At 40.2% G+C, this 25,496-nt stretch overlaps 1 protein-coding gene across 4 annotated transcripts in view; it reads right to left on the reverse strand.

Annotated features, from left to right (window-relative positions):
* SAMSN1 (SAM domain, SH3 domain and nuclear localization signals 1) overlaps positions 1-25,496 on the reverse strand; it is an 82,188-nt gene that overhangs the window by 24,135 nt on the left and 32,557 nt on the right. The window contains exon 1 of one of the 4 annotated variants that reach the window (XM_048294030.1): positions 9,545-10,217. The exons of the other annotated variants lie outside the window; for them this stretch is intronic. Coding sequence (XP_048149987.1) covers positions 9,545-9,601 — 57 coding nt within the window. The 5' untranslated portion in view covers positions 9,602-10,217. Of the gene's footprint in view, positions 1-9,544; positions 10,218-25,496 lie in introns of those variants that run through there. 4 annotated transcript variants of the gene reach the window in all.

Here is a 25,496-nt window from a genome sequence, read left to right on the forward strand (position 1 = left end):
TCAGAAAACTCAGCCATTGGAGTTGTAATGTTTCTGCAAGCTTCCCTACAGCAAAGCCTAGCCATTAATTCAGTGGCATATGTCAGCTCAGCAGAGCAAGGTCACTCTTCTCTTTCAAGGGGAACCTTTTTAGAAATAATAAAACTGACAGAAAGTTCTTTTTTGCATGCTTTATGTCACCTGAGGTTGAGTGCTGCAGTTAATATCACAGAGCTTATAAACATTCCCATCTTCAGCAGCCTCCAAACCCACTGGGCTCTTAGAACCTCAACATTTTTTTTTTTTTTAAGTAATGTAGTGACAGCTTTATGTGGGGCAGATATACAGTATGTAATCCTAAATGAGTAAAAAGTAAGTAAAAAATGACCAAATCTTTTCTTGGGCATTTTAGAGGAGAAATTTTGGAAGACGCTAAGGACTGCTGATACTGCAGGATGTTAGTGCTTAGAGAAAAAGATGTAGGATTAGGGACTTTATCTCCATGGATGCTTGCATCTTTGGATAAAGGGAGGAAATTTTAAAATGCACCGGTCCACCTCGTTTCCATTTCACTGCTAACTGATAGTGCAGGCTGGAAATCTGTATAGGCATGTGATGTAAAGAGAACACAAAGCTAATTGATCTATTTATGGAATGATTTTGAATTTGCAAGTAAGGATGTCCTAGTCATCTGTTATGATAACTAATTGCAACTGGAACTTATTTATCGGGGTACAAGTACTATGGAGCATGATAAACAAAATAACTAGTTGAGGAATAAGATCCAAACAATAGGCCATTTTTCCCCCTCATTATCTCCCTTCAGACATCCTGACTACACTTGATTAATGAATCCATAGTGAGATTAGCTGAAATTGCCTTAATGGAGATGCACTACAGTAGAGAAGCAAAATTCACTGCAGTATCTATCATCAGTCACTGTGAATTTGAGTGCTTCATCAGATCTATATGTCCATTTATTTAAATTATTTTTATCTTGGAAAACAAAGCAAAAAAAACCAACAAAGAAAATACTATGCTCATTAGAGTGGGTTAACTTTTGGCTCCTTTGAAATGTAGATCAGGGTCACCATTTTTTATCTTTCTCATGTCCTCCCTTGTCAAACAGCTGTGTTCCAACGTTGCCTTATTGTCATCCACAGGCCAACATTATCCTTATTGTCCAGTTGAAGAAAGCACATGTGGCACTTCATTGCAGCTTCTCAGGCTTCGAAAACTGCACATGCTCGCACAATTTATGCCTGGGAATCCTAAATATGCTCCTTGTAATTTTGAACTCATGAAATAAGTTCAGCAAGCTTTTGGTTTTGTATGGAAGCTGAAGGAAGGTTGCCAGCTCAGGGTTTCCTCAGGAATTGGGACTGCCTGAAAATCCTTCTTAGTTTACAAGTTATAATGTATTAAATTCCATGTTTGCTTTGTAGTGTAAGCCCTATAATTGCAATCCTAGGGAAAAAAAAATCTAGGAATACGAAGATATCATCCTGATTCTGTTCAGGTCACTCCAGAAAAGGAATTAATACAATCAATAGCTCACTGGGGTACCAGTAAGGGCACATCAATTCCTTTCTCTCCATTTGATTATCTCTGTGGCATGAGTTGTTGTGATCACAGCTCAGTGGAAAACTACAGCTTCATTTCATGAAAAACAAATGTACCAGGTGCATGAAGTGTGTTTTCATTCTGACACATGAGAAAAGTGAGACTGCGCTTTTCCCGCCTTCCCTGCTCTCCCAACCTCCACGAAACCCACACGTAGCTGAGAGACACTCACCAGTGAGATGCTGCTACTGAGGCAGCGACAGCAGCGAGGGCTTTGAGGTGTTCTTTGAACCCCAGATTTAAGGACATTCTCCAAATCCGACTGAAATCAGCCCTATCACTGCAAAGGGGACTGTGCCAACTACAAGATTTTAAGCTTTCATGAAGGGGTAGGAAGATGTTGCCTCTTCCCATTCCTTCAGATACTGGCTAAAATCCCAAACACAAATACATTTTTGAACATTTTACTACAATTACCAGCATATATTAGTCAAGCAAATATAAACTCCGTTACAGAGACAGGAAGAAAATAATGTAAACATGCCAATAGCCAACATGAGAAGAGCCCTGCCATGTGCTTGTGCTAGAGCTGAATGCCTGCTCTACCATCATCAGTCATTTCATGCACTCTCTCCACAGCTTCTTGAGCTGCTCATCCATCAGTGAACGATGTCCCCTTTCCAGCTTTTTGAAGCGGTTTTTGAACCTAACATCTGATCTTGAAGAAGGAGGCAGGAAGACAGAAGAGTAAGAGAAAAACAGCACAACTGTGGCAAGTGAAACAGTTCAAGAGTGATAGAGCCAAGCATCCCCTTTGCACAGGTGGAGGCAGCAGAGAAGCCGCGTGAGCTCACTCAGCTGTCTCAGCCACTGTGTCGTCTCCTCTTCCCACATCTGCTTTTGGCTGTGCTGTCGCTAAGTGAAGCTGATTTCTTTATCTTATAGCTGCAGCCTGTCAGTGACACAGCTCCATCTCTGCCTCAAACGTAATGGTAGAGGGAGGACATGACACTGCACCATGTTTTCTGGTTGAGCAGAACTCCTCTAGTGTTTATCTTCTCCCTGAAGAAGCCACGAGGAGCACTGCAGAAAAACCTAAAGCCACGTACTCAAATATTCAGGGACTCATATCCCACTTTGTCCTTCAACATACCTGGAAGAACAGCAAACCTACCACACCTTCTAATGAGGTCAGCATAGACAAGTAGAGGAACTTTCACTTCTTACAGTTCTCAAGGAAGTGACCATTCAGCACGTCATGGAAATCAAGTACAGCAGTGTTAGGTTACGTGGTTGTTCTTGAGAAGATGATAAAAGAGATGAAGACATAGAAGGGGAGGAAAAGGACTAAAACTCCACCCAGAAGACATAATGGTGCAGAACACCAGATCACTGGAGCTTCTTCCCAGAGAAAACTTGTCCGGTTCAGTGATGGGTGATGATTAGAGGTAGAAGACCCTTTGCTCTTGACATTCAGCTTTCCAGAAAGGGGCCAGAAGATGTTATGACTGGCAATTAAGCAGTCTGAAGACTTCATACAGGTGAAGTCATTATCCAGCTTTCTGTGTATCCACAGAATAAACCAAAGAAAGTATGGAGAGGAAAAGTGGCAGTAAGGTGTATATTATAGTCAAAGAAGTAACTTCCCTGAAGCAGTTTCCAAACTTTTCCCTAGGCTGAAATTTCACCCTCAAGTTTAAGAAGAAGAAAAGTAGTAAGAACATGCTCTTGGGTGAACTGTAAGTGGAATAAGATTTTAAAAAGCTACAAGGGTAAGAGTAAGCACAAATACAGAAGAGATTTCCCTTGGGAAAAAGGTGGTCATTCATCTTCCTGTGGAATAACAACAGACATACAACACACCTCTATCTGATTCATGAAACAAAGCCATTAGGATGGTTTAAAGGATATATGATTTGCTGAATATTCAGAGCATATGTAATCTGTAGCCTGGTGCCAAGCAGCAAATGTTGAGCAAAACCACTGACACTGCCAATTTGTGGAAGAGAGTATAACTGTTTCTAACAACTGGAGTAACTCTGCTGTCTTTGTTGCAGCCTTTCAGAAGAGAAAACTTAAGGGATACTGTGATTACAGAGACCCAGAAGACTTTTTTTCCCTTTTCAGGAGTGGGTATTCCCAGCAGGTTCTGCCCACACAGCAAGGGGCTGGTTCTTCCAGCTGAAGTGTTTGTAGCCACCCTGAAAGTGCTTATACAGCTGCCAAGGGACGACTTTGTAACAGCTTTTGTCTGAATTTATGCTGTGACACAGATTACTAGAAGAATATTGAAGTACGGGAAGGATGTAGGCCACATCCTCTGCCAGTCCTGCCCATACATAGTTACTGCTTTTTCCCAGCAGTGACAGATATCCTGACCAATGTTTACTTTGGGGTATTTTGGTTTTCCTAGAAACACAGTACTGAAGTAAGTCAACTGCTCTTAAACATCTCTTAAAGGATTAGGAGGCAACTAATGCTGGTTTATGTCACCTTGGTAGTTGTGCTACGTTATTTATCAGAGAGCACAGTTATAAATACTGTAGCTGATAGTCTGGTTTCTAAAAATGGCTGGATAAGGTGGTTCAGGCATACTCCTTGAAATGCCCCTACTTGCTTAAGAAAACAAACAAAAACCTGGATTTGTTACTCTAAGCAAAATGAATACTGATGTGTAAATATTCCCTTCAGCAGATTGCTCTCACTTATTTTAAAATATTCTGCTCTTAAGGAATTAAGCCTGGCTAGTGAAGGAAACCAAGACAGGGAAGAAACAAGAAATTAAATGAGTATTGTGCAAAGCTGATGAAAATGTAAAAGATGTTGTAATCAAGGGAACACACAAAATCCATCAGTACTGGAACAAGCCACAGATAAAATTTTTACTTTGAAACAAATGCTAGCCATGAGTTGTGTGAGCCCTCAATGAGACTGTGTCTTGATGTGAGCATCAAAATGGAGAGTCTGGTCATCCTGATCACCTCCTGCCAAGAGGCAGGTGAGAGATGGCTGTTATTTCCTCACAAACACTCTGAATCTTTACTTTCTCCTGAGAAAACAAAATTCCTCAAATTTCAAGACCATTCTGGAAGAGATATGTTAACATATATGTTAAGACACAACTTTCTGGAGGTGCTCTTGAAAAGAAAGAATAATTAGCTGATGATTGAGAAGCATGATGATAATGTAAATTAAGAAAACATAGCAGAAGTAAGAGGAGCAGTAACATGCTTGTAGAACCGCCCACTCACACAAGGAAAATAACCCAAGGTTCACTCTAACCTTGTTCCAGTATTTTATGAAGCCTAGGGGAGACAGGGAACACCTTCTGAAGTGACACCTGCAATCCCTCCTATCCCCATCTACACACACATGGTTTTTACAAGTATCATTATTTCTTCCTCTGAACATTCCCCTCCTCCCCCACCCCCATAAAGGCCCACAGGTATTTACACCATAAACCAGGTTCTTAAAAATACTTCCCAGATGTTGTCATCTGTTCCTGCTTATTTACCAGAGTTCAAATGGATTTTGACAAACAGTCTTTCTTCAAGAGGCAATGCAGTAAAGACCTTTAATGACAGAACTATGTGTCATCTTTGCCTATAAGCATAAATTTGCACAGCGGGCAGTACGGTGAAAACAGCTTATCATCAACTCATCACCTCTCATCATTGTTAGAATGAAATGCAAATGGAAACGAACATCACTTCAGTCATGGTCGTGAAAATTAGCATCTGTGACATTAGCAGTGGCTCATTTATTATGCACTCGAAATTTCAGGGGGAAAGAAAAGAATATAAAACTTCAAAACTCCACCAGTCTTTACCTTTGAAATAAAATTAAAACCTTCAGCTTTCCCCACTCAAGGATAAATCCTAGTTAATATTCATTAACACTGAGCAATCTCTTCACTGCAGATCTTGTCCTACAGAAGATCTAATTATGTCTCGAATTATTTTTGGTGTTTAGGTTTGCTGTGCCTATTTTCTATTTTCTTTTCTTTAATAAGTATTCCCCATTGGTGAGGCACGAGCCACCGTCTGAGAAAAGTGCAGCGCCAAAAAACTTGCTTATAGCATCTGTCTGCATTACAGGCTCCAAACACTTAGGCAAGCGATAAACTTTACTCAGATAATCCCACTGAAATCGATGGGATCGCAGCTAATTTATTCATTTAAGTCAGAATCAGGATCAGGCCTTCTGTGAAGAGTATATAAAAAGGTGAAATTCTGGCCTCAAGTCTATGGCAAAAATGTGCATTGATTTCTGCAATGTCAGGGTTTCATTTTAAGCTTATAAAAAGTAAAATTACTGGTATGAAATTGTACTAGGGAATAAATTTGAATATTAAAATGTTTCTTCCCATTGGATTTGCCACTCTTTTCTCATAATCCTGAAAACAAATAATGGTTACCTAAGTAAGCAAATATTGATTTAATTAGAAGCTTGGACGTATTTTTGCCTAAACAAAATGCAGAGGCATTGACCCTGAATTGTCTTACACACCAGAAGTAAGCTGAGTTTAAAGCACCAAGTGCATTCGGAAGCAGAATAAGGAAACAAAAACGTCTCAAACCTTTAGCATAAACATAGATCAACTGTCATGTAGAATAATGACACAAGACTTTCTTCAGTCAAGCCAGAAAAAATGGCACAAAGTCGTCTTTGCTTCATGTTGAAGTAAAGCCAAGAATCATCAGGGAGTTCTCAAGTTTGCTGTGTCCGGAGGAATGGCAGAGAGACAGAAAGGAGTAGGTTCTGCCCAGCACATTACATCGTGTGAAGTGGGCAAGACAATGCAGGGATGTTTTACAGATTATTTGCACCTGGACAAATGTGTAAAACAGTGCAAAGTGGAACGCAGAATAGCTGTGAAGTGTTTGAATGGGATTTTATCTGTATGGTGCTGCCTGAAGAGTGTACCCAAGAGAAGACTAGAATCTGTATAATTTCTTAGAGTGTTTTCTCTTACCATTATTCTAAGTTGCTTCATTCCACTCCCCAGATGCAGTGACATCTCTAACATCATAAGGCTCAAAGAGGCTAAAATGCAGGTGATTTCAGGGCTCTTTCCTTCATCCTCCAAGTCAACTGCTCTCCTGCTCCCCAGCTTTCTGAGGGGTGGTGGGACAGACAGCACAAACCCATAGCTGAAACACATCTAGGACAAGCATCCTTGCCCCACTTGCTTTCCTGCTCTGCAGTGCTGCAGGAATGCAGGAGCCACACACTGTCCCTGCAGTGAGCCACTCCAGCCATCAGCGTGACCATGGACCTCAGGGCTTTGTGCAAGACCTACTTTGTCTGACCTCACCTGCCCACAAATAATTCCTCAGCCCTGAACAGCTACACCATGTGAACCAAGCCATGTCTCATCTGGCGGAAATGAAAGGAGGGCAGGTAAGGACTCCCTAAAGGAAGGGTTGGGAGATGCACATGTTCTGCTGTGATAGAAAGTCATTTAAGGTCCTGGATAGACAGGTTAGATTAGATAGGCTTGAAATAGAGAGCTTAGCCCTTCAATGTGTTGAATTTCTTCAGCATTAAGCAGGGTATTTTTAACCTTTAGGAGTTTTCCTTTATAATTCAGCTACCTGAGCTCCTCAGATGATATACAAAGTATAAAAGTACACTAGTGTGTACAGCTACAATGATAAACATTTATAAAGGATTAGAATCCTTCCAGTATCTCTTTTGAATGCATTTCTCTCTCATTTCTCTCCCAGTTTTCTCTGGGATGACACCAGGTTTAGATGTCTTTTTGCCTAACAATGAATGTTTATTTCTATAAATGCATTCAGTAGTTATATGCATATCCATGAGTACACAAAAGCCACCAGACATTCAGAGAAGTTATTAGCAAGGCTGCAGCACTACTGAAATCTTGCTGCATGACACAAAACCCCTGCAACACTATTCTTTGATGGAATAGATGAACTTTTTCATAGTGTACACAGAATAGATTTTTGTCTATGCAGCATCTAACACATCTGCAGAAGTCCCTTAAGCACCACAATAATAAGGTAAATGCATTGCACACAGGGAACAGTGAGATCCTGAACCTGTATTACTCTTGCATTGGTCATTGAATTGCCCATTGCCATGAGGGGTTTTCTACACAAACAGCAAATTGCCTTGACAAAGGCTTTAACACCAGCCTTGTGTGATATTCATTCGTCTTTATCAAAAGGCATCAATTCATGCCAATATTCTTCACATTAGAAAGTAATAAAACCAAAAGGGTTAAAAAGAAAATACTGGTGAAACACTCTAATTAATGCACAGAAATTTGTACAGTTGTGATAAAGACAAGTAGCCACCATGGTTAAGATTCAGCTACCAAAAAAGGTCTTTTTGGTGTCCTCTTTGAAGGTCTAAGGCTGCAAACCTAATCTTCATTTAAGATTAAAAACAGGCCTTATGGCTCTCGCACAGGCCTGTGTGGCTGTGTTGGAGACACTGGGATGTCTAAGTGGCCTAAAGGCAAGGTGAGGTAGCCCAAGACCTGCCCAGTGGCAATGGTACTGTGCCCTGTGAGCATGAGGAGGTACCAACTGTTGCTGGCACAGAGCAGGGGCAGCCAGGATGTGATCTACAGAGGTCACTTGTGAAATCCTGTAACTTGTCCAAGAGGTGAGGTCCTGTGTCCCATCTTAGCCGACTCAGCATTAAGCAACTTGAGTATTTACGTTGCTTCCCTGGGACAACTTTCGAAACATGCTACAACAAACCAAGATTCCTATTCTATGCAACGTGGGGCTGTCTTCTCCCCTGCCCTGACTGTGAGCAGCACATTCAGAAAAGGTGTTCTCCTCAGGGAAATTTTACACAGTTCTGTGCAGAAGTGAGCCTTTAAAAATAAAAATCAGACTGTTGTTAAGGAATGCCTTATTCTGGAAGAAGAGAGTGGCCAAAACTGGCTTTTGAAGATATTTTACAGACAGGGAAACAAAGCCCATCCACAGAGTCTTTTGTGCTCATTTCTTGTTTAATCGATAATGTAATCAGATATTAATTATAATTCTTCCCTTCCATTAAAACACAGTATAATGGTTGAGCAGAAAAAAATGCATACCAAACCAACCAGTGCAATGCTTAAAAAAATATTAAAATGTGGGGGAAAATGGATTCAAAATCACTTCAAATCCATGAAAAAAGCCTTTAATTTTAACTGTTAATGAGTCATAGTCTAAAAGTGCAAGCACAATCCACAAAAGCCAATGCTGTGTAAAACCAGAAGGCATCCTTGCTGAAACAGTGTCTGCAGTAATCTCTTAGGACACAGAAGTCACTAAGGGAGGCGTATTCCCAAACAGTGAGAAGGTAGATCTGTAAATTGGGAGACACTGAGCTGTTGAGAGCAGAGAGATACTAAAAGGCTTTTCTAATCTCTTTGTTAAATTTTCAGTGCAGATAAATTGAGGCAGAAATGGAGACTGAAGTGCTCAGGTCGAGCAGTAGCCGTTGCACTGCAGCTTTACAATACTCTACAACACTTGTACAATACAATGCACAGAGGTCATTTTGCACTCAGTCCAGGGACTGAAAATAAATTTCAAGCACTGGACACATCCTTATGCATCTTGCAAAACTCTCACTTCCTTTCTTACAATTCCAGATTGTGGAAAGTGTCCAGTGTAGCACATAATCAATTTGTTAGAGTATTTCTTTCAGGCTGATATTTTAATAATTCCCAGAGAAATTAAGATGACGAACACTGATTGCCAAGTACCCTCTTCTCCTGTGGTTATGGTGAAGAGGGTACAGCACCAGAATTCTTTAGCACAGCTACAGCAGTTTCACAATGATGATTCCTTGAATTTAATCTTTATTATTATAAAGTGAGTATATACAAACAGATTCCTGAGATTATAGTGCTGAGGTACTTGCAAGCACATCAGGAAATCCTGAAGCTAGGATTTAAGAGGAAACCCTCATACTAAAAATTGTTAAGAATTCTTGTTATTATTAACTGATGACAAAAATGAGACATTCTTACCTTTGGCTTTTGACTTTTCTCCTTATCAGACACATTAGATGGTTTTCTCTTCAGCATGTTTAACTCCCGTTAATCCACTGGATGTGCAACTGCTATGAATTTGCAACCAAACTAAGTGCAAGGGAGGGCAGTCCGGACGTGTACTTTGGTTATGCAGTTCCTTATTCTATCAGGATGTGACTTCACACGGCTGCCCTGTTGCATGGGGGAGTAAACTGAATTCTTCCTTTGGGGAGGGGGTGAGGAGGGAGGGGAGGAAGTGACGGGGGCAAGAAAGACAGAGGTGCACCAAGAAGATAAGCTGAAAATTAGGGCAGGCGTCAAAGTGAGAAATGCTTTAAAACTTATCTGCTGCTGGGTCACCATCAGGCCTCAGTAAGACTTTGGACAACCTCAAGAAAATCATCCTCTTTTCCTCTCTCAACTTTTCCCTCTCAGCCTTACGGCACTAAGTGGACTTTTATTTCCGCCCGTTCTGGGACGTTTGTGTGAAGAAGGTGTTGATATTCAGAGAACCAAGAGATAATATTGGTATCAGATGTGAGCTGCCCTGTGGGTGTAACTGGCCCCTAACTCCTCCATTCCTCTTGTCTTTCCAGCAATGCAATAAAAGCAATGAGATTAAAGGTTGCTGTTTGGTAGAGAAGGGAATTATCTAAAGCCATCTTTTGCATGGTGGAATAATTTTTTTGCCATTCATCACAGAACTTGGACTCCCTGAAACAGCACTTTTCAGTCCTCCATTTTCCTTGATTTGCTGACAAAGTCACAGGGAGAAAAGGCAAGTCTTACAGAGACTTTAAACAAAGAGGCAGAGGGAAATGGCAGAGGTCCTCTACAAGCTCTTGAAAAACAGCCCAAAAGCTAAAAGAAAGTAGAGCTATCAAAAAACTTGAATTCCTGCTTCATTTTGCTTGAAATTTTTTATCTTAGAGAAACGAACAACAGTCTTGAGCATCCTAAGTATAACTTATTTGCTGTAAATCATAGGTCACACACCCTGAAACTATGAAATATTCCCAACTTTATGCTGAGTGATGGAGGCAAATTCTCAGTTTCAAACCCCAAACTTTCATGCTCCTCTCAGAGCTTCAATTAAATCTTAATTTATGATTACTACAAATGGAAAAGAAATATATTTCTTAGTAAGTTACAAGAAGAAGGTTCAGGAGTAACTGTCAAGAAAAAAACTTTGGTAATTTTTTTTTTCAAAATTTTGATATTTTTTCAATTTTTTTTTCCAAGCAAGTGTATTCTAAGCAGCCTTTACTGACAATCTTGGCATAAATAAAATCTCTTTTAAAAATACTCCTCTTCCTCCCCTACCATATGAATACTCCAAGGCAAGAAAAGACATGCTCATCAGATGAATTCCCATTTTGCTTTGCTATTTGGACTTCTCTTTAAATGTTTAAGAGAAGTTTTGGATGGTTTCTTGGATTCTGATGGATGGGCAACTGGATGGACTGAGACTGAATGATAAAGGAATAATTGTTATGTACTAATAGTATTATGAGATTTTCTTTTCCAGGCTAAGAAGAGGCTTGATAAGAAGAGGAGAAGGAACAAGGGTTAAGGTACTGAAATTCTGTCAAATATAACCCAAAACTCTCTAGGCTAGTGGGTTGCAGTGGAGTTTGTTTTGAATCTCAACCCAGGATGCTTCTCTTCACATATTAATCAGGACAAAACTAATTTAAACTAAAGCTGATTGTGGGGGTTTTATTATTGAAAATAGCATATCCATCAGAGTTCCTTATAATTGATATTATTAATAATAATTAATTAATAATAACGGTGAACTCAGAGATTTTTTTCCTGTATTTGGAAACACCACCTGAAACATCAGTGTAAGTTTCTAAGCAGAAGGAGGTTTTACCGTGGATATTTAATCCGCCTTGGTAGTTCAGTAGGGCCATAAGTTGTTACAAAAGCTGTATGTATGTTTAATAGTAATTAAACTTGATTATTATCTACATCGATTTACATTGCAGTATATTGGTTTTCTTTTTAATCTGATCCAAACGTGAGGATTAAATCAGCCTCTGCTGATCATTAGACTGTGATTTCCTGTCTCAGGCCGCTGTTAAAATCTTCATGATTAAGAAAATGGGAACTCATCTGAAGTGTAATATATGAGCTTCCTTTCCGTAGAATATTTATTGTTAAACAGGAAGAAAGAGGCTATTTCAAGAGATATAGTGCCCACCCATATCTATTTCCTTTTCTCATTCACATATCAGAAAAATTATAGCAGCTTGAAGGCTGACCTGATTATGTTCTTGCCCTTGGAAGGTTGACCCACCAGTTTTAAAAAGTAACAAAGTGAAGAAAATCAAACATATATAACATTAAGTTCATTTAATTTAGTTAACCATTACATTTCACAAGGATGTCTTTTGAATTAAAAATTAATAAGCTTGGTGCTTATATCCTCTGTATTTAAAGCTAATTTTTCAAAGGGGAATGACTGCCTGTGTAAAATTAAAAAAAAAAAATTCTTATACTTAGTTTTCTGTTGGACATGACTGCATGTAACTTATTCCATTTCCTTGCTGGACTTTGATCCAAATTCCAGTGAAATCAATAGAAGTTTTTCAGGTGAATTTTATGGGGCTTGGAGTGACTCCTCTATCCTGAAACAACCAGGCAATGTCACTCTTTTATATGGAAAGTCTTATGGGTAAAAAGGCTATCCACTTAAAAATAATTAAGATGACCCCATGAGAATGATTTCCATTGTCATTATATTTATAAAAGGCAACATGCCTTATAGCTCATTATTACCATTACGCAGTTTTAATGAATGGACCGGGATGAATGGTCCTGGATGTTCAAGTGCTTTATGTGCCTCCCTCCCACATGGTATCATATTCCCTCAGGGGCTCCATCCAGTTACCTTCTGAGAGGAGAGATCACTTCTAGACTAAACTACAAGAGTAAATTTGTCCTTTCAATATTTGATTACTTTGATAAAACTAGAAAGTAGGGTGTGAAGTAGATTGACGGGTTTAGCACACTGGCCACCTGTCAAAAAGCAAATGAAAGGAGACTTTCTCTGTTTTAGCAGATCGTTTTTCTTTGTCCATCAGACAAATCTGGTCCAAGTTTAACTGGAGACTCAAAGATACCTCGGGGCTCTACATTGCTTTCCCTAATGCTAAGCAAGCCCAGAGTGTCTTAGTCTGTTTATTTTAATTAAAAGAAGACATATTTTGAACAAGAAAGGAATCCTGCCTTCAGCCTGTGATTTTATGGCCATGGCTCTCCCTGTGCCATCTAACTCACTTAGATATTGCAGAAATCTCAGAATAGCAAGTGAAGCTGAGTGAATAATTTGCAGTGAATAATTTACTCAACAAATTTAATCTTTATTTCCTCAAGGAATGTTCGTGAGCAGAACACAATTTCCTCAAATGTATTAATTATGGGCCAGAATTTAGCTAGATACTTCCCTCTCCTGGTCTGATTTGAGCCAGCCACAGTTACATACAGTCTCTGTTAATCCTCAGCAGAGCTCTCTCCATGAACTACCACAGAAAAGACTCTTCAGAAACTAAAAAAAACAAGTGTGGAAAAGTGAAGTTAAGCCCTCCTTCCCCTGACAACATCCCGTGAAAGAAGACAGAGGCTGCAGGCCGGGCTGTGTTTGTAACAATTTAAACAACACACTCTAATTTTAATGCCAAAGATCAAGGTTGTGATTTTCCACTGGGATGCTGGGGAATGGAACTGGAGACCCTTAAAGTCCCACACTCTTTAGGATCTTTAAGACTCCAACACCCTCTACAAACTCATCATCCAGAACTTTGCATTGAAAATTGGTCCAAAATACTTAGGGACGTCACGCAACAAGGTGTGTATGATTGCCTATTGAACAGGCTCCCCTGCGCCTTTCTCATCAGGAATAGAAAATGGAGAAGTTACAGAAACTCAGTCTTAGAGAGACAGGATATGATTAAAGAATATTTTAATCTTACAGTTTCGATTTGTGGCTGTGTTGAGCCTATATCAAGAAGACTCCTATCCCATACAAAGTATAATATTTATAAAACCTGGCTATGCAGCGAAGTGAATAACTAACATCTGAATTGTGCTTCAAAACCTTAATTTTTGCTAATTAATTTATATTGGGTGGCTTTTTAATGACATAAATAAAATGAAAAGGCATAAGGCACCACAAAGAGTGGGAGTCTAAGCTTGTTTAAGGAGCTGTCAGGGTGCTGAGCAGCAGGAAACCCTCATCATGCTTGGTCCCAGGAAATGTGATTTTGGTCTCTCAGACTCTTGGGCTTTGTTCTTTTCCTGAAAAAATGTTACTATGATTCTTCTTTCTTCTATGCTAATCCTTTGCCTGTAAGGTCAATGGAGTCATGAAGAATTATGGCAGGGACAGGCTATGGAACACCACTACCAGAGCTTTAAAAGGTGTCTGGTCCAAAAAAGTGGTTGCTACTCTGTGAGTAAGAAAAAGTGTCTCATTGCCAGGCCCTCAGACTGTGTCCTTGGCATGTTCCCAACACCACCTGGCCTAAAGGGAAATTGAAGTACCAGGAACTTACCTCAAGCTTTGATCTCAACACATTCTCTTGCATTAGCAGTAGATGAACAGATCAGTCATACCTACACTATGTCAGGTTAGCACTAACACTAATAAAAATCTATACCACTGTGACATAAGGATTCTCAAGGAGATTGGCTGTCACCTATTGAACAAATCCCTTTCTTATTAGCTTGCAGAGTGAGAGCCAAAGTTGTGTCTATATCTTCTAGGTATTCCTGTTGAGAAAACTCGGAGTCAGCAAGGTTGGTGGTGTCTTGTAAAGCAGAAGCCACAGTCTTATCCAGCATCTGTGTAATAATTTCCTCCAGAAACGTGTGTCACTGGTGGTTTTGTGTGCAATTCCTGTATTCTGCAGGCAGAGTACACTTTACAGTCTGTGATGAACAGCAGAAAGCAACTGGCAGGATGCTGCTGCTGTGAGTTCAGACGTGCAGGGGAACAGCCACACTGTTTCTCAGAGTGAATGTTAAAATCAAAGGTACACTGCAGTGGTCATACCTAGAACATCTCAGTGGATTCCATTAGTGAACGCTGTGATTACTAAACAGCTACAAGGGCATTTTATCCCACGGAATTTGCAGGTTTGTATGACTTGCTTTATAGTCATCCAGCTGAAGCTCAGCCTCCCAGAAATGCATTTACAGATAAACAAGGACGGTTGCCTTGTACATCTATTAAAAAAGTTCAGATATGAGATTTTCAATAAAGGAAACTGATATAAAAATAAATTTAGGCTCTCTGTTTTAATCTCATACACAAAACATGACATGCTTCATTTGGTATTTAGAAGACCAGCTTAACACAGGAGCACTGACAGTGCAGCTGGGGATTTTTCAAGGTATGTACATGATGTCTGCCAGACTATCTCTGATTAGAATCAGGATCAACAGAAGTAAATTCTGATTAACTCTAATGCCAGCCTGCTATCAGTAAACTCTGCAGTTTGAACCATCTTTTACCAGTAAACATCTCCTGCTGAATTCTTCTCTGGTGTCAGAGTGTCACATTGCTGAGCCATCACAGAGTTAGGATTGCTGTGCAAAGGCTAACAGGAAAAGGAATAACACAGCACACTGCATATTCATTTACTTGCAGGGCTTGGATTTCATACTGATTCTAGAGGAAAATGTTGTCCTCCCTTTCTCCTTTAATATGGTTTAAAGTAGGTGAAAATCATAATTTGGAAGTCACAGAGAGGGACAAGATGTCTTTATTTTTAACTGGTTTTAAAAATCTGTTTCTACCCATCTAAATGATAGCCATCAGAAACACAAAGAGTCTTCATCATTGAGAAAAGGCAATCGTTTGCAACCTTAATCTTCCCTTCCCTCCTCTCCTCCCCACGTTCTGTACCAGATCTGTGGGCTTACTATAGCAAAACTTAATTCAGGTGCTAAAGTTAATGGCAATACCTTCAAAATATGGCAGGATGTGGATCAAACTAGCTCCATCTTCAGACCTGCCAAATCACACACACTGGGAATGAGACTTGAGAGGCTGATTTTCTCTCACTTCCAGGTCTGAACATCAGTGTAGGGTGGCCTGGCTCATGCTCTGTGCATGTCTGGCAGGTGCAGGAGGTTAACTGGATCCATCAGCCACTTGCTCCAGGGTATGGGTGAGGGAGGGTGGGCAAGCTGCAGCCATGCTGAGCTCCCTGATGAAGAAGAGGAGATGCTTTTCCTGCTGGATTTGGGCACCGAGGACTGGCAAGGTGATTGCTGCACTCTGTGCTGCTCATGGCTCTGTGCCCCTCTTACCTCACTCAGGATTCCATGGGATGCTTCAGGCTGTGGCTGAATGGTCCCAACTGACTAAGCTGCCCCAGGTCAGCTGAGCCTCACTAGCAGGGTGGGGGCTTGCTCTTAGCCCATCAACAAGATGAAGTGAAGCACAGTCACATAAGTTTATTTCATTAAGGGTTTAAGATAACATGCTTTATCTTGGGCTGTAGGCTAAAAGCACTCACAGGGACAGTCACGGTGCTCAGTATGTTTAAGGTAATTACTTATGTGTCAGTAACTTGTCTTTGGGGAGACAAGAGAATGGAAATGGAAGGCTGTCTCCAAAACTGTGCTCTGTAGAAAGAGATTAATGCTTTGCCTCTTCACAAATATCCCACTTTTCTTCCATATTCCTTCCACCAATCTTTACCTTTTTCCAATCTATTATCAAACTCCTTCCCCTCCCACTTCCCACAAAGTGTGAGCTTTTGACTCACACCTTGCATACCTCTTCTCTAGAGAATTTTTTTTACCATCTATTCTTATCTATATGATCCTTTTTTCTTCTGTCACATGTATTATTATGTGTGGTTTCTGTCTCCTTTGCCTTACTGCTGCCACAGAAAGCAGAGGCTGATGAAGAGGGAACAAACCTTTCCCCTCCAACAGCTCCATGGTCTGCTAAAAGTTCTACTGAGCTACAGACAGCAAACTGGAGAGGATCCTCAATCCAGGAGCAGCAAAACTCTGAAAGCTAGATTTAGGCCTCATAGTTTACAACAACTTTTGGGTTTTTTTTAATATATGTACAAACTGGTGGAGAGAAATATTAATATTATGCTGCTCTAGTTTGTGAGGGGAAAGTTCACAAGAATCTTTGAAATATCTTTGGGTTCAAACACCCCTAGAAGTGGAAAAAATAATACCTAAACCCCTAAAAAATCAGCACCCTTATGTACCATACACACCCAAACTCATTAGATGAGGAAAACAAACTTTCGAAGCCAAGGGAAGGCAGAATTATTGCAATCTGTGATACCTGATTCTCACCCCTAAGCATGTGTGTTTCATGGTGCAGTTTTAATAAGACAGCTTTAACATTTACCACATTTTCTCTACTGAATGTCTGTCTAATTTAGTGCAAACAATGAACCTGAATGAAAGTGTCAGAGCCTGCAAATAAACTGTCTGAACTGCTGCCCTTCTGGGGCACAAGCTGGAATGTGTATCCTTGCTCGTGCAACAACCATCTGATGTGTACAAGAACACACTCTCCCCATTTTGCAAATGAAGCCTGAGGCAGACAATTGAAGTGATTTGTCTAATTTCACACAAGAGGTCTGTAGTAGTGCAGGGAATTGAATCTGCATTATCTACATCCTTAATCACTGGATCATGATTCATGGGTTTAAAGAAGCTGCGCTGTTATAAGGAACTTGAATAAGGATTTATTTTGTCATTCTAGTTCAGGGGAGCACTAAGAAATTGTGTTAAAAGTTATTTACTTTGCAATTGATCATTGACTGCATGTAATTCTGAGGGTGTCACCCTGTGGTTAGATGTGCAGATAATTTGAGCAAATATAGCTGCAAGCAAAATTTGGGGAGTTTGATTTCAAGTCTTTCAGACTGGAAAATCTGAATAATATCCTGCCATAATTTTTAGGGGAATTATGTCAAAGCCTAAAAGTGAAGAAGGAAATCTAGGTATTAAAACACTTACACAATCTAGAACTAAATATAGAAACCCTAAAGATAATCTGCAAAAGTTTCTGTCTCATGATCTTAAACTATCTGAACTCTTGATTTTCCTACTTCCCACACAGTTTGTCATCATTTCTTGTGCTGTGCCATCAAAGATAAGTTGTAAGTAGATGTGAACAAGAAGTTTCATGTCATTTAACCTAATTAATTTGGTCCTTTTGTGAAAATTATTCAGCCAGATTTCTTCGAATGGATTGGAGTGTAAGCACCTCCAGCATGAATTATGTTATGTTCAAGTTTCCAATTTGCTTTCCTTGTGTATTAGGGAAGGTGAACTTCTTCAATCAATTAAATTTCTACAGAAAAATGGTTCATAAATTTCATCACCATAGGTGAATTCCTTTCAAAATAAAAGAGAATACGCAGATACAAATCACTGTCCAGTTCTTGCTGAAAAGCCCTGGTGTTTGTCTTTCATATACCTGTCCATATACCTGAAAGTATTTAAATAGCAGAATTATAGGTGTGTCCACTCTGTGTTCATTGCTTCATTTCCAGTCTTATTTTTCAGGCCCTATTCTTGTTCATTTCACCCACAAGTGTTTTTCCAAAGTTGGACGAACACACAGTTTTCACATTAAATTTTCAGTTTCTAAAAACAGATTTGGAATTATGCAAGACATGCCCTGCTTTTGGAGAATGTCACAACAGAAGTGCTTCTTTTAAAGGACTTTGAAATACATTCATTACAGTAATGCTCCTGCCCTGGAAACCTTAGTACCTTTCTGGCACTGGAAATCCTCACTCTTCCATTTGTGCCATTGCCGAGCACTGATATTGTGTGACTTTCCCTTCACTTCTGTGTGAGGGAGATGAAAACAGAACTAATTTATTCTGATTTATGAAAGGCTTATTTCACAAATAGGCTTTAGGGAGCACTTTAAAACATACAAAAGTGACTTACCAAAGAGAATAACAAGTTAATCTACACTCACAAAAGAAGCAAGCAAACATAACCAGGTTCTGAGCCAGCTCAGGACTTCCAGAAAATCGATGTCCCCAAAAGAAGAGCCATTTGAATCAGCTAAAGGAGAAGACAAGGAGTATCAGGCATTAGGGTATGCACTGCTAGCCACCACTTAGGTATTCTTGTAACTTAAAATCAGTAAGGATCCTTGAGTCATCTTCAGTCGTGGTTTCGTAACCAAAGCCTCAAAATCCTTGTCTAATTAACCACATGGATAGCAATTTAATTTCAGCTTCATCAGGGACTCTGAGGAAATCTGAAGCTAAGCTTGCTCATTCTCCTGAATGAAGATGAGCACACACAAAGGGTGCACTGGGTTCATGCAAGCACAGTGAAGATTAAACATTTTGGCTACAAATGGGAAGCTTGTCACCAACTCAACAAGCACAAGGTCTAGAAAATGTTTGGGTTCCAAAAGTGAATCTACGCAGAAGTAAAACTGAGTTTGTGTGAGGAGATAAATTGCACTTTAAAAGTTTTAAAAGTTGCCTGATGGCTTTATTGGTCAAAATGTCCCTGCCAGCATTAGCACAACACAGCATGAAAACACAGCCTCTATTAGCTGATTCATTCAGCAGGAGCACCGATCAAGCAGAGTAATGTGTAATTTTTTTTTTTGTTTTTCACTTTGTATGGTGTATGGGAAGAAATTATAGCCTAGAAATTATAGCTGTAGCTCTGCAGGGCCTAGCAGCTATGTCAGAAGCAAACCCATGAAATCTGCTGAGGTGAATTGCAAAGTTCTTCTGAAGTTGTCTGTAACGATATTAAAAATATTGTGGTATTCTGAAATATCTTTTAGTGCAAATAAATTCACTTCATGATCATTCTGCCTCATGTATACTAGCAAGTACTAGCAATCCAAATTCACAGAACAGCCCAGAAGTTTGTGGCAGAAAAAGTTGGGGAACATTTTGGTAGAGTTAGGTACACATGCCTCTAAGATAAATGGAAAATATGATAACATTCCCTATATAGCTATGAAAATTCTAGTAAGGTATTAAAAATAAAAAATAGGACAAGAGTCACCATAGTGAAGAATAACAGCATCAGATTTTTCACATTTTTTAAAACCTGCTTTAAGACTGCATGGTCAAAGTCACCACAGATGAGGACACAAAATGTTTCACTATGCAGGAAATAGCAAAAATCACTGTACGAAGCAGAATGGTAGTGGCAGATATTTGCTATCAGCACAGTGCAATGGTGCAGCTTTAGAGAGGCTGGACACCCTCCCAGGCTCCTCTTTTCCCAGCACAAAGCTTGAGACATGAAGCCTTGCACTTTAGGAGATGATTTTCTCTCACTTTTTGTATGTAACTGAAGCAAGCCCTATAATATTTACCAACTTGTTGCTCTAATTGTTTCTTGAATAAAGGTCCCTGTGACAGGAGACAAAGTAAAACTCTACGGACTCTGAAGCATTAAGAAAATGAGTGTTCTTAAGTTCACTAGCATTTGTGTCTTTTTGTCTGAGTCCATATTTTTCTTGGTATTTCCAGGAGAAGTAAACACTGAAAATTTAGTCGTGGCTCTTGGCTTTTCACTAGTTTAAAAAACAAAGCCATTCAAATGTCACCAGCACTTTACTACAACAGATTTGCATAAATATATCTTAATCTCTACCCACTCACAAATCTTAAAATTCAAAATAAGTTTTCACGAGGTTCTGGAACAGGGTTTGAAAAGGGAAAAAATGAGTGCCTTTTTAGCACTGTTCCTTTTTGTCTATCAGTTCTTGTATATCTGATGTCTGCAGTCTGGGGAGCAGGGGGATGTTTCTAGCTGTCTCTTTACCTTGCAAGAGAGGTGCTAAATACAGAGGGAGAAAGGCTGAGCTGGTGGACTGATGGGGAGAGAGCAAGGGTAACAGCTGAAATTAGCTAGAATATTATAAAAAGCAACAGGAAACCTGTCAGCAGCCTTGTAAATGAAGATATGGCAGGATGAAAGAGAAGCAGCTGGGGACAGTTTCATATCTTAGAAAACAAATCCTGTTTTCGTGTCATAGCCACAGCTTGTCACCTGAACGTGCATATCATGGTCTTGATTGTTCTTGTTTATTGCCTTTCAGGTGCCCTTTATCTCTTCCCTGGGCAAAAACTTTGGGCTTCAGCTTGGCTACAGCTAAGCAGGACTCTCTAACACCCGTAGAAAATAGATTTATACTTGGTGAGGATCTGGCTTCCTACCTTGTCACTGAAATAGGAACAAGAGCTATAGCTTTTAAAAGGACCACTTATTACTGACAGTGAAGCAGCCAGAGTGACCAGAGCAGCTGGAAATTGGTGTCTCAGAAAAGCAATTTGGGGATTTCCAGGCATTCTTTTTAGTGCTATATTTGTGCCAAATGAGGACTCAAAATGCAATTGAGAAAGCTCTTCTAAGGCACGTTGAGGTGTCTCAACAGAAAGACATTAGCTGAAGAAAGGAAAAACTGCAGAAAACAGTCAAATTGCTTAAGACAATTGAGCAGTCAGATAGTCCATTAAAGCCCACAGCATTCTGGTGCGCAGCAGAAACTTCTGGCTGAAATGGAGCAGAAATCTTCCCACAGCAATTCTCTGGGCAGTGCAAATACAACTTTTGGCTTTGGAGCACATTTTGCTAGAGAAGAACACTCTGCCCTGTTTATTCATTACTGGCTGTCAGTATCCTTCCTCCCCACTCCACTAATCCAGGGAGCAGCAATCAGTCACTGGTATCACAGATACCCAATGCCTGCATAAACCTCCAGGCAATATGCAGCACGTTTTGGAGAACCAAAAGGATAGGAGCAGCAGGGAAGGTGCAGAGGGCAGGGTAAGAGCAACCACAGCAAGGAAGCTAGGCTGTCATGGGGCAACCAAGAACCAGAACCTATTATGTATAATGTGTCAGAAAAAGTTGGGGTAAGAAAATGTCCAAAAGCAGGGTTGACAATTAGAGTGTTTCTGCAATGAAAAAAATTAGTGTCAAGCTAGACAGGTCTCCTATGGGTCAAAGGGAGATGCTGAGAAATAACTTGTCTGACTAGGAAGCAAGCCAGACCAGGAGGAAAGGGAAAAGCCACAATGTCACTGAAATGGAAGAGAACCATGGCCAGTAACAGCAGAGCAAACATAATCATGATAAGACCATAACACTTTCCTGAGAGGAAGATGGAGAAAATGAACACAGGCATTGGCATAAAGTCTTTTGCAGTTTCCCCCAACTTTTTGTTAATTCCACCACAATGTAATACATCCATTTCAGATAGAAACCAATCTTCTGAAGCCTTCTAATCTCCTCTTAACCTGAAAATGGGAGAGAAAATGTATCTTCCTCTGCAATATCTTTAGATTTTTTTCTTTCTTTCTCCTCGTCAAAATCCCAGGTCTTTTTAGTCTTGGGAAATGTCCCTTGTATTTCATTCTCGCTGAATGCCAAACACAGGTTACACCAGATAAATATTCTTATGGTATCAATGACTAAATCCTTCTTCTGTAAAACTTAACCATGATGTTAAGAGGTGTGAAGAAGAGAAACCCACTTCCAGTAACTCTCTGCTGATTTGTCTCCAATAGAGGATGTTGTCTCCTCTCTCTTTCCTGTAAAGGAAGCCCGCGTGATTCTACAAACACATCTTCCATATTTCACAGATATTGGGAGTGGATGGGTCAGCCAGTGATGTAGCATGTTAAAGTATTGAGGGAGAGGAGAAAGGGACTCATTTGCTTTTTTTCTCTTTGTCGTAGACTGTCCAGGATAGTCTGGGAACCCTTTTGTGAAGAGGGCCTCAGTTGTGACCTCACTGTGCTCCACTGTGCCTTTCAGGTCCATTCAAGCTTAGCAGGCTCCTGTCATTTACAGCCTTCTGACTGTAGATTTTTCCTGCCTTATGAGGTTGCAAAAGTCTCATGGGATTGCACAGATTGAGAATACTACTTTGTTAGGACAGTGAGGGTCTTAGCATACAAATGACAGATGGGCAGCTCTTAGTAAACACACACAAAAAAGAGAAAACGTAGTCTGAGACAGACAGCTTAACTGTTTTCTGCAGGGCTAAGCCTGAGGAATAAAAAGAAGTATAAAAACCCAATAACCTTCCCTGTTGGGGTCAAGTGGTTGTTAAACTGGTGTCTGGACAATATTTTCTTCCATCCTCTGCCTGCTTTTCAGCTGATTCATAACATCACAAGCATCAGCCCAGATATCCCCAATGTACTTCGTGGTAATAGAAAAATATGCAGCATAGTAGTTACTTTATCCAAGCATACAAGAATATTTTCTTTATTTTTTTTTCTCCTCAAGTATCCTGTGTTTTTTAAAATACATACTTCCACTTTCTAAGGAACAACTATTTATAAATTACATATCTCTGGAAAGAGTACCAGTAACAATAATTTCACATGGCAAGCTTGACACACCAAAAAAAACAGTGCTCTATGTTGCCCTTAGCAAAAGTTTGACCAACCACTAATTATATTTTTAAAAGCTGAATGATAAAAAAAAAAAATCTATATATATTAAGTAAGACCTGTGGCTAAGTTAACTGCACAAAGAATCTAATGGTGGCACCATGGGTGAAATGTGAGTGGTCTGGAATATCCCTGTGCCAGAGGCAGTCCAGCTAATGCAGGTGGTTATTGAGTGCTTAACTGGGGGAGACTGAAGGAAGAGTAGCTGGAGGAGCCTGTTGTAGCTGAAGATGGATATGGATTTTTGAGTCTGTTCTCACAGTCCTTTCCTAGATGACCTCTGCCAGCCTTTTTATTGGTTTTGGTCACAAAAAATGACAATATGAAGCACCACAAGGGAGGCTGTGTAAAGTGCTGAGGCTGAAGAAAGGAAAAGGAAGAAAGGAGTCAAGGGAAGAAGATGGAGGAAGGGAATTAGGATTACTCATATTTTGTCTCTCTAAACAGCAATCTGTCATGAAGAGATCCATGTCTTTCCTTGTGATTACAGGAGAGCACTATTTAATTTACTATCTGCCATCCAAGCTTTAATAAAGGCCGGGCTCGATCAGCTTTGCGTGCGTTACCGAGATGCGTCTGGATAATATTTGTCTAATCTAGATATTTGTCTGTCCCCCAATCCAGATTAGCAGCAGTTTTCTGATGGAAAACAGACTCTTGGATCTTTGTCTTGCATCTACCAGCTTAGCCTCAATTCAGGACATACCAACAAGCATTCTGGTAGCCCATCTCCAGCTATCTCCTCCACACCTTGCTGCAGCAGACACAGCAGAGGAGTTGCCAAGTCGAGAAAATGAAACCACACCTTCTTTCTCACAGAATAAGGAAGAGTAATATGGAATATATTGGTTTTACTCTAATAAGTAAAACACCAGAAAGATCGTCTGCATCATCCCCTCTGTCTGATCCTCTCATAACAAAACCATCAGTGTCTGCTTTTTGATCCTTAAACAGCAAAACTGAAAATCCACTTTGAAAAAACTTTGTAATCTTCAATTGAGCCAGTTGGTAGAACGCAGATGCAAAGAATGAGATGTCTTGCCATTGGCTGTAATCTAAATCTAAAGACACTAATCCCACAGAGATACATTAAAGTCAGAGAGCCCATCAGGAAGGCAGATGGCAAAATAAACAATTCCAAAAAAAAAAAAGCACTAAACCCCTTGCTGGCACCTAACAGTAACATGGGTAGGACAAATCTCACCAGGGTGGGGAATGTTAATAGCTGTTTGTGACAAAGTGAAATAGAATGATTCGAGTTGACACTTATGCTCCCATAAATCTGCCCAACACCTCTGTTACTGTTTTGACCTGGGACTTCAGCCTTTGCTTGGGATGCTGAAAGCTGCTTGCATTAAGGAGTCTGGCATGTGATGGAGCCCAGCATCCCTGACACAATTCACTTGCTGCAGAGACTCCTATTTCCTGGCAGGCAGGGGGACTCACCTGACAGACCACAGCCTTTGTTCACAGCTCCCAGCCCATTTCCGCCAACGCTCTGCCCCGCAGGTCTGTCTGCAGGTGCTCTCCCTGGGCATGTGCAGGGCTGAGGCTGTCCAGGGTTTCATTGCTGCATCTCCCTCAGCTTTTTTGAGGGGTAGTTTCCTTTCTTTCTTTTTCTAATTATCCATCAATCAAAGTTTTAGACTCTGTTTTCTACGTCAAATCCCAGGAAAATCTGCAGCTAGATAAATCCCGTGTTTCAGGTCCTGCTTGATATGTCAGCTACTGTGTCATTGAAAAGGAACTGAATTGCTGCCTCCAGGAATTCAGAACTATGGCTGCTACACAGACCCACATCTATTACCTTTCTAATGCTATATGGGCACACGTTGCAGAACACGCTGTTCTCAGCAGGACACTCTCTGATCTAAGGTTGTTCTTGCTCAGGCCCCCATTTGAACACTCAGCTGGCCGGTTTCAGCAGGTGTCTCACCACCTGTGGTTTAGGTGCACTTTCCTGGGAGCTGGTCTTATTTCACAGTGAGAGACAGCTCTGTCCCTGGAGCACTGTAGAGGGAACAGGCATAAAGGGAAAAGTGTCTACTTTTTACTGCTTCTCTGATGTATTTCACTCAACCAGTCACCCTCCATGTGCTCACCAGTATGTGGAGTGCCAGAAGACCTGCTGTGCCCAGTGAGGAGAGGGAGAAAAGCCTTGTTTCAGTGTCTATATTTTATATATCTCACCAAAATAAGTTTCTCTTGATTTTGTTCTTCTAGTTTTAAATATCCCTTTAAAAAACTGTCAGCAATTAAAATACTCCAGGGAGCTATCCAGGAAGATAATTTCAAACCAAGATTAAACTCTGCTTCTTTGTTTCTGTCCTTAAAATCTTCTTGCTGCCACAGGTAATGGCAAAAATAGACTCCACCAGCTAAGCAAATCAAGAAGGCAGAAACAGATACCTCTGCAACCTCTGACAATTGCCTAAATAACTCTAGTGTCCTTTACTAGTATTGCAGTGACCTCTAGAAGCCTACTCTAAGTCCAT

Source organism: Corvus hawaiiensis, chromosome 2 (assembly GCF_020740725.1).
Source record: "Corvus hawaiiensis isolate bCorHaw1 chromosome 2, bCorHaw1.pri.cur, whole genome shotgun sequence".
Lineage (NCBI taxonomy): Eukaryota > Metazoa > Chordata > Aves > Passeriformes > Corvidae > Corvus > Corvus hawaiiensis.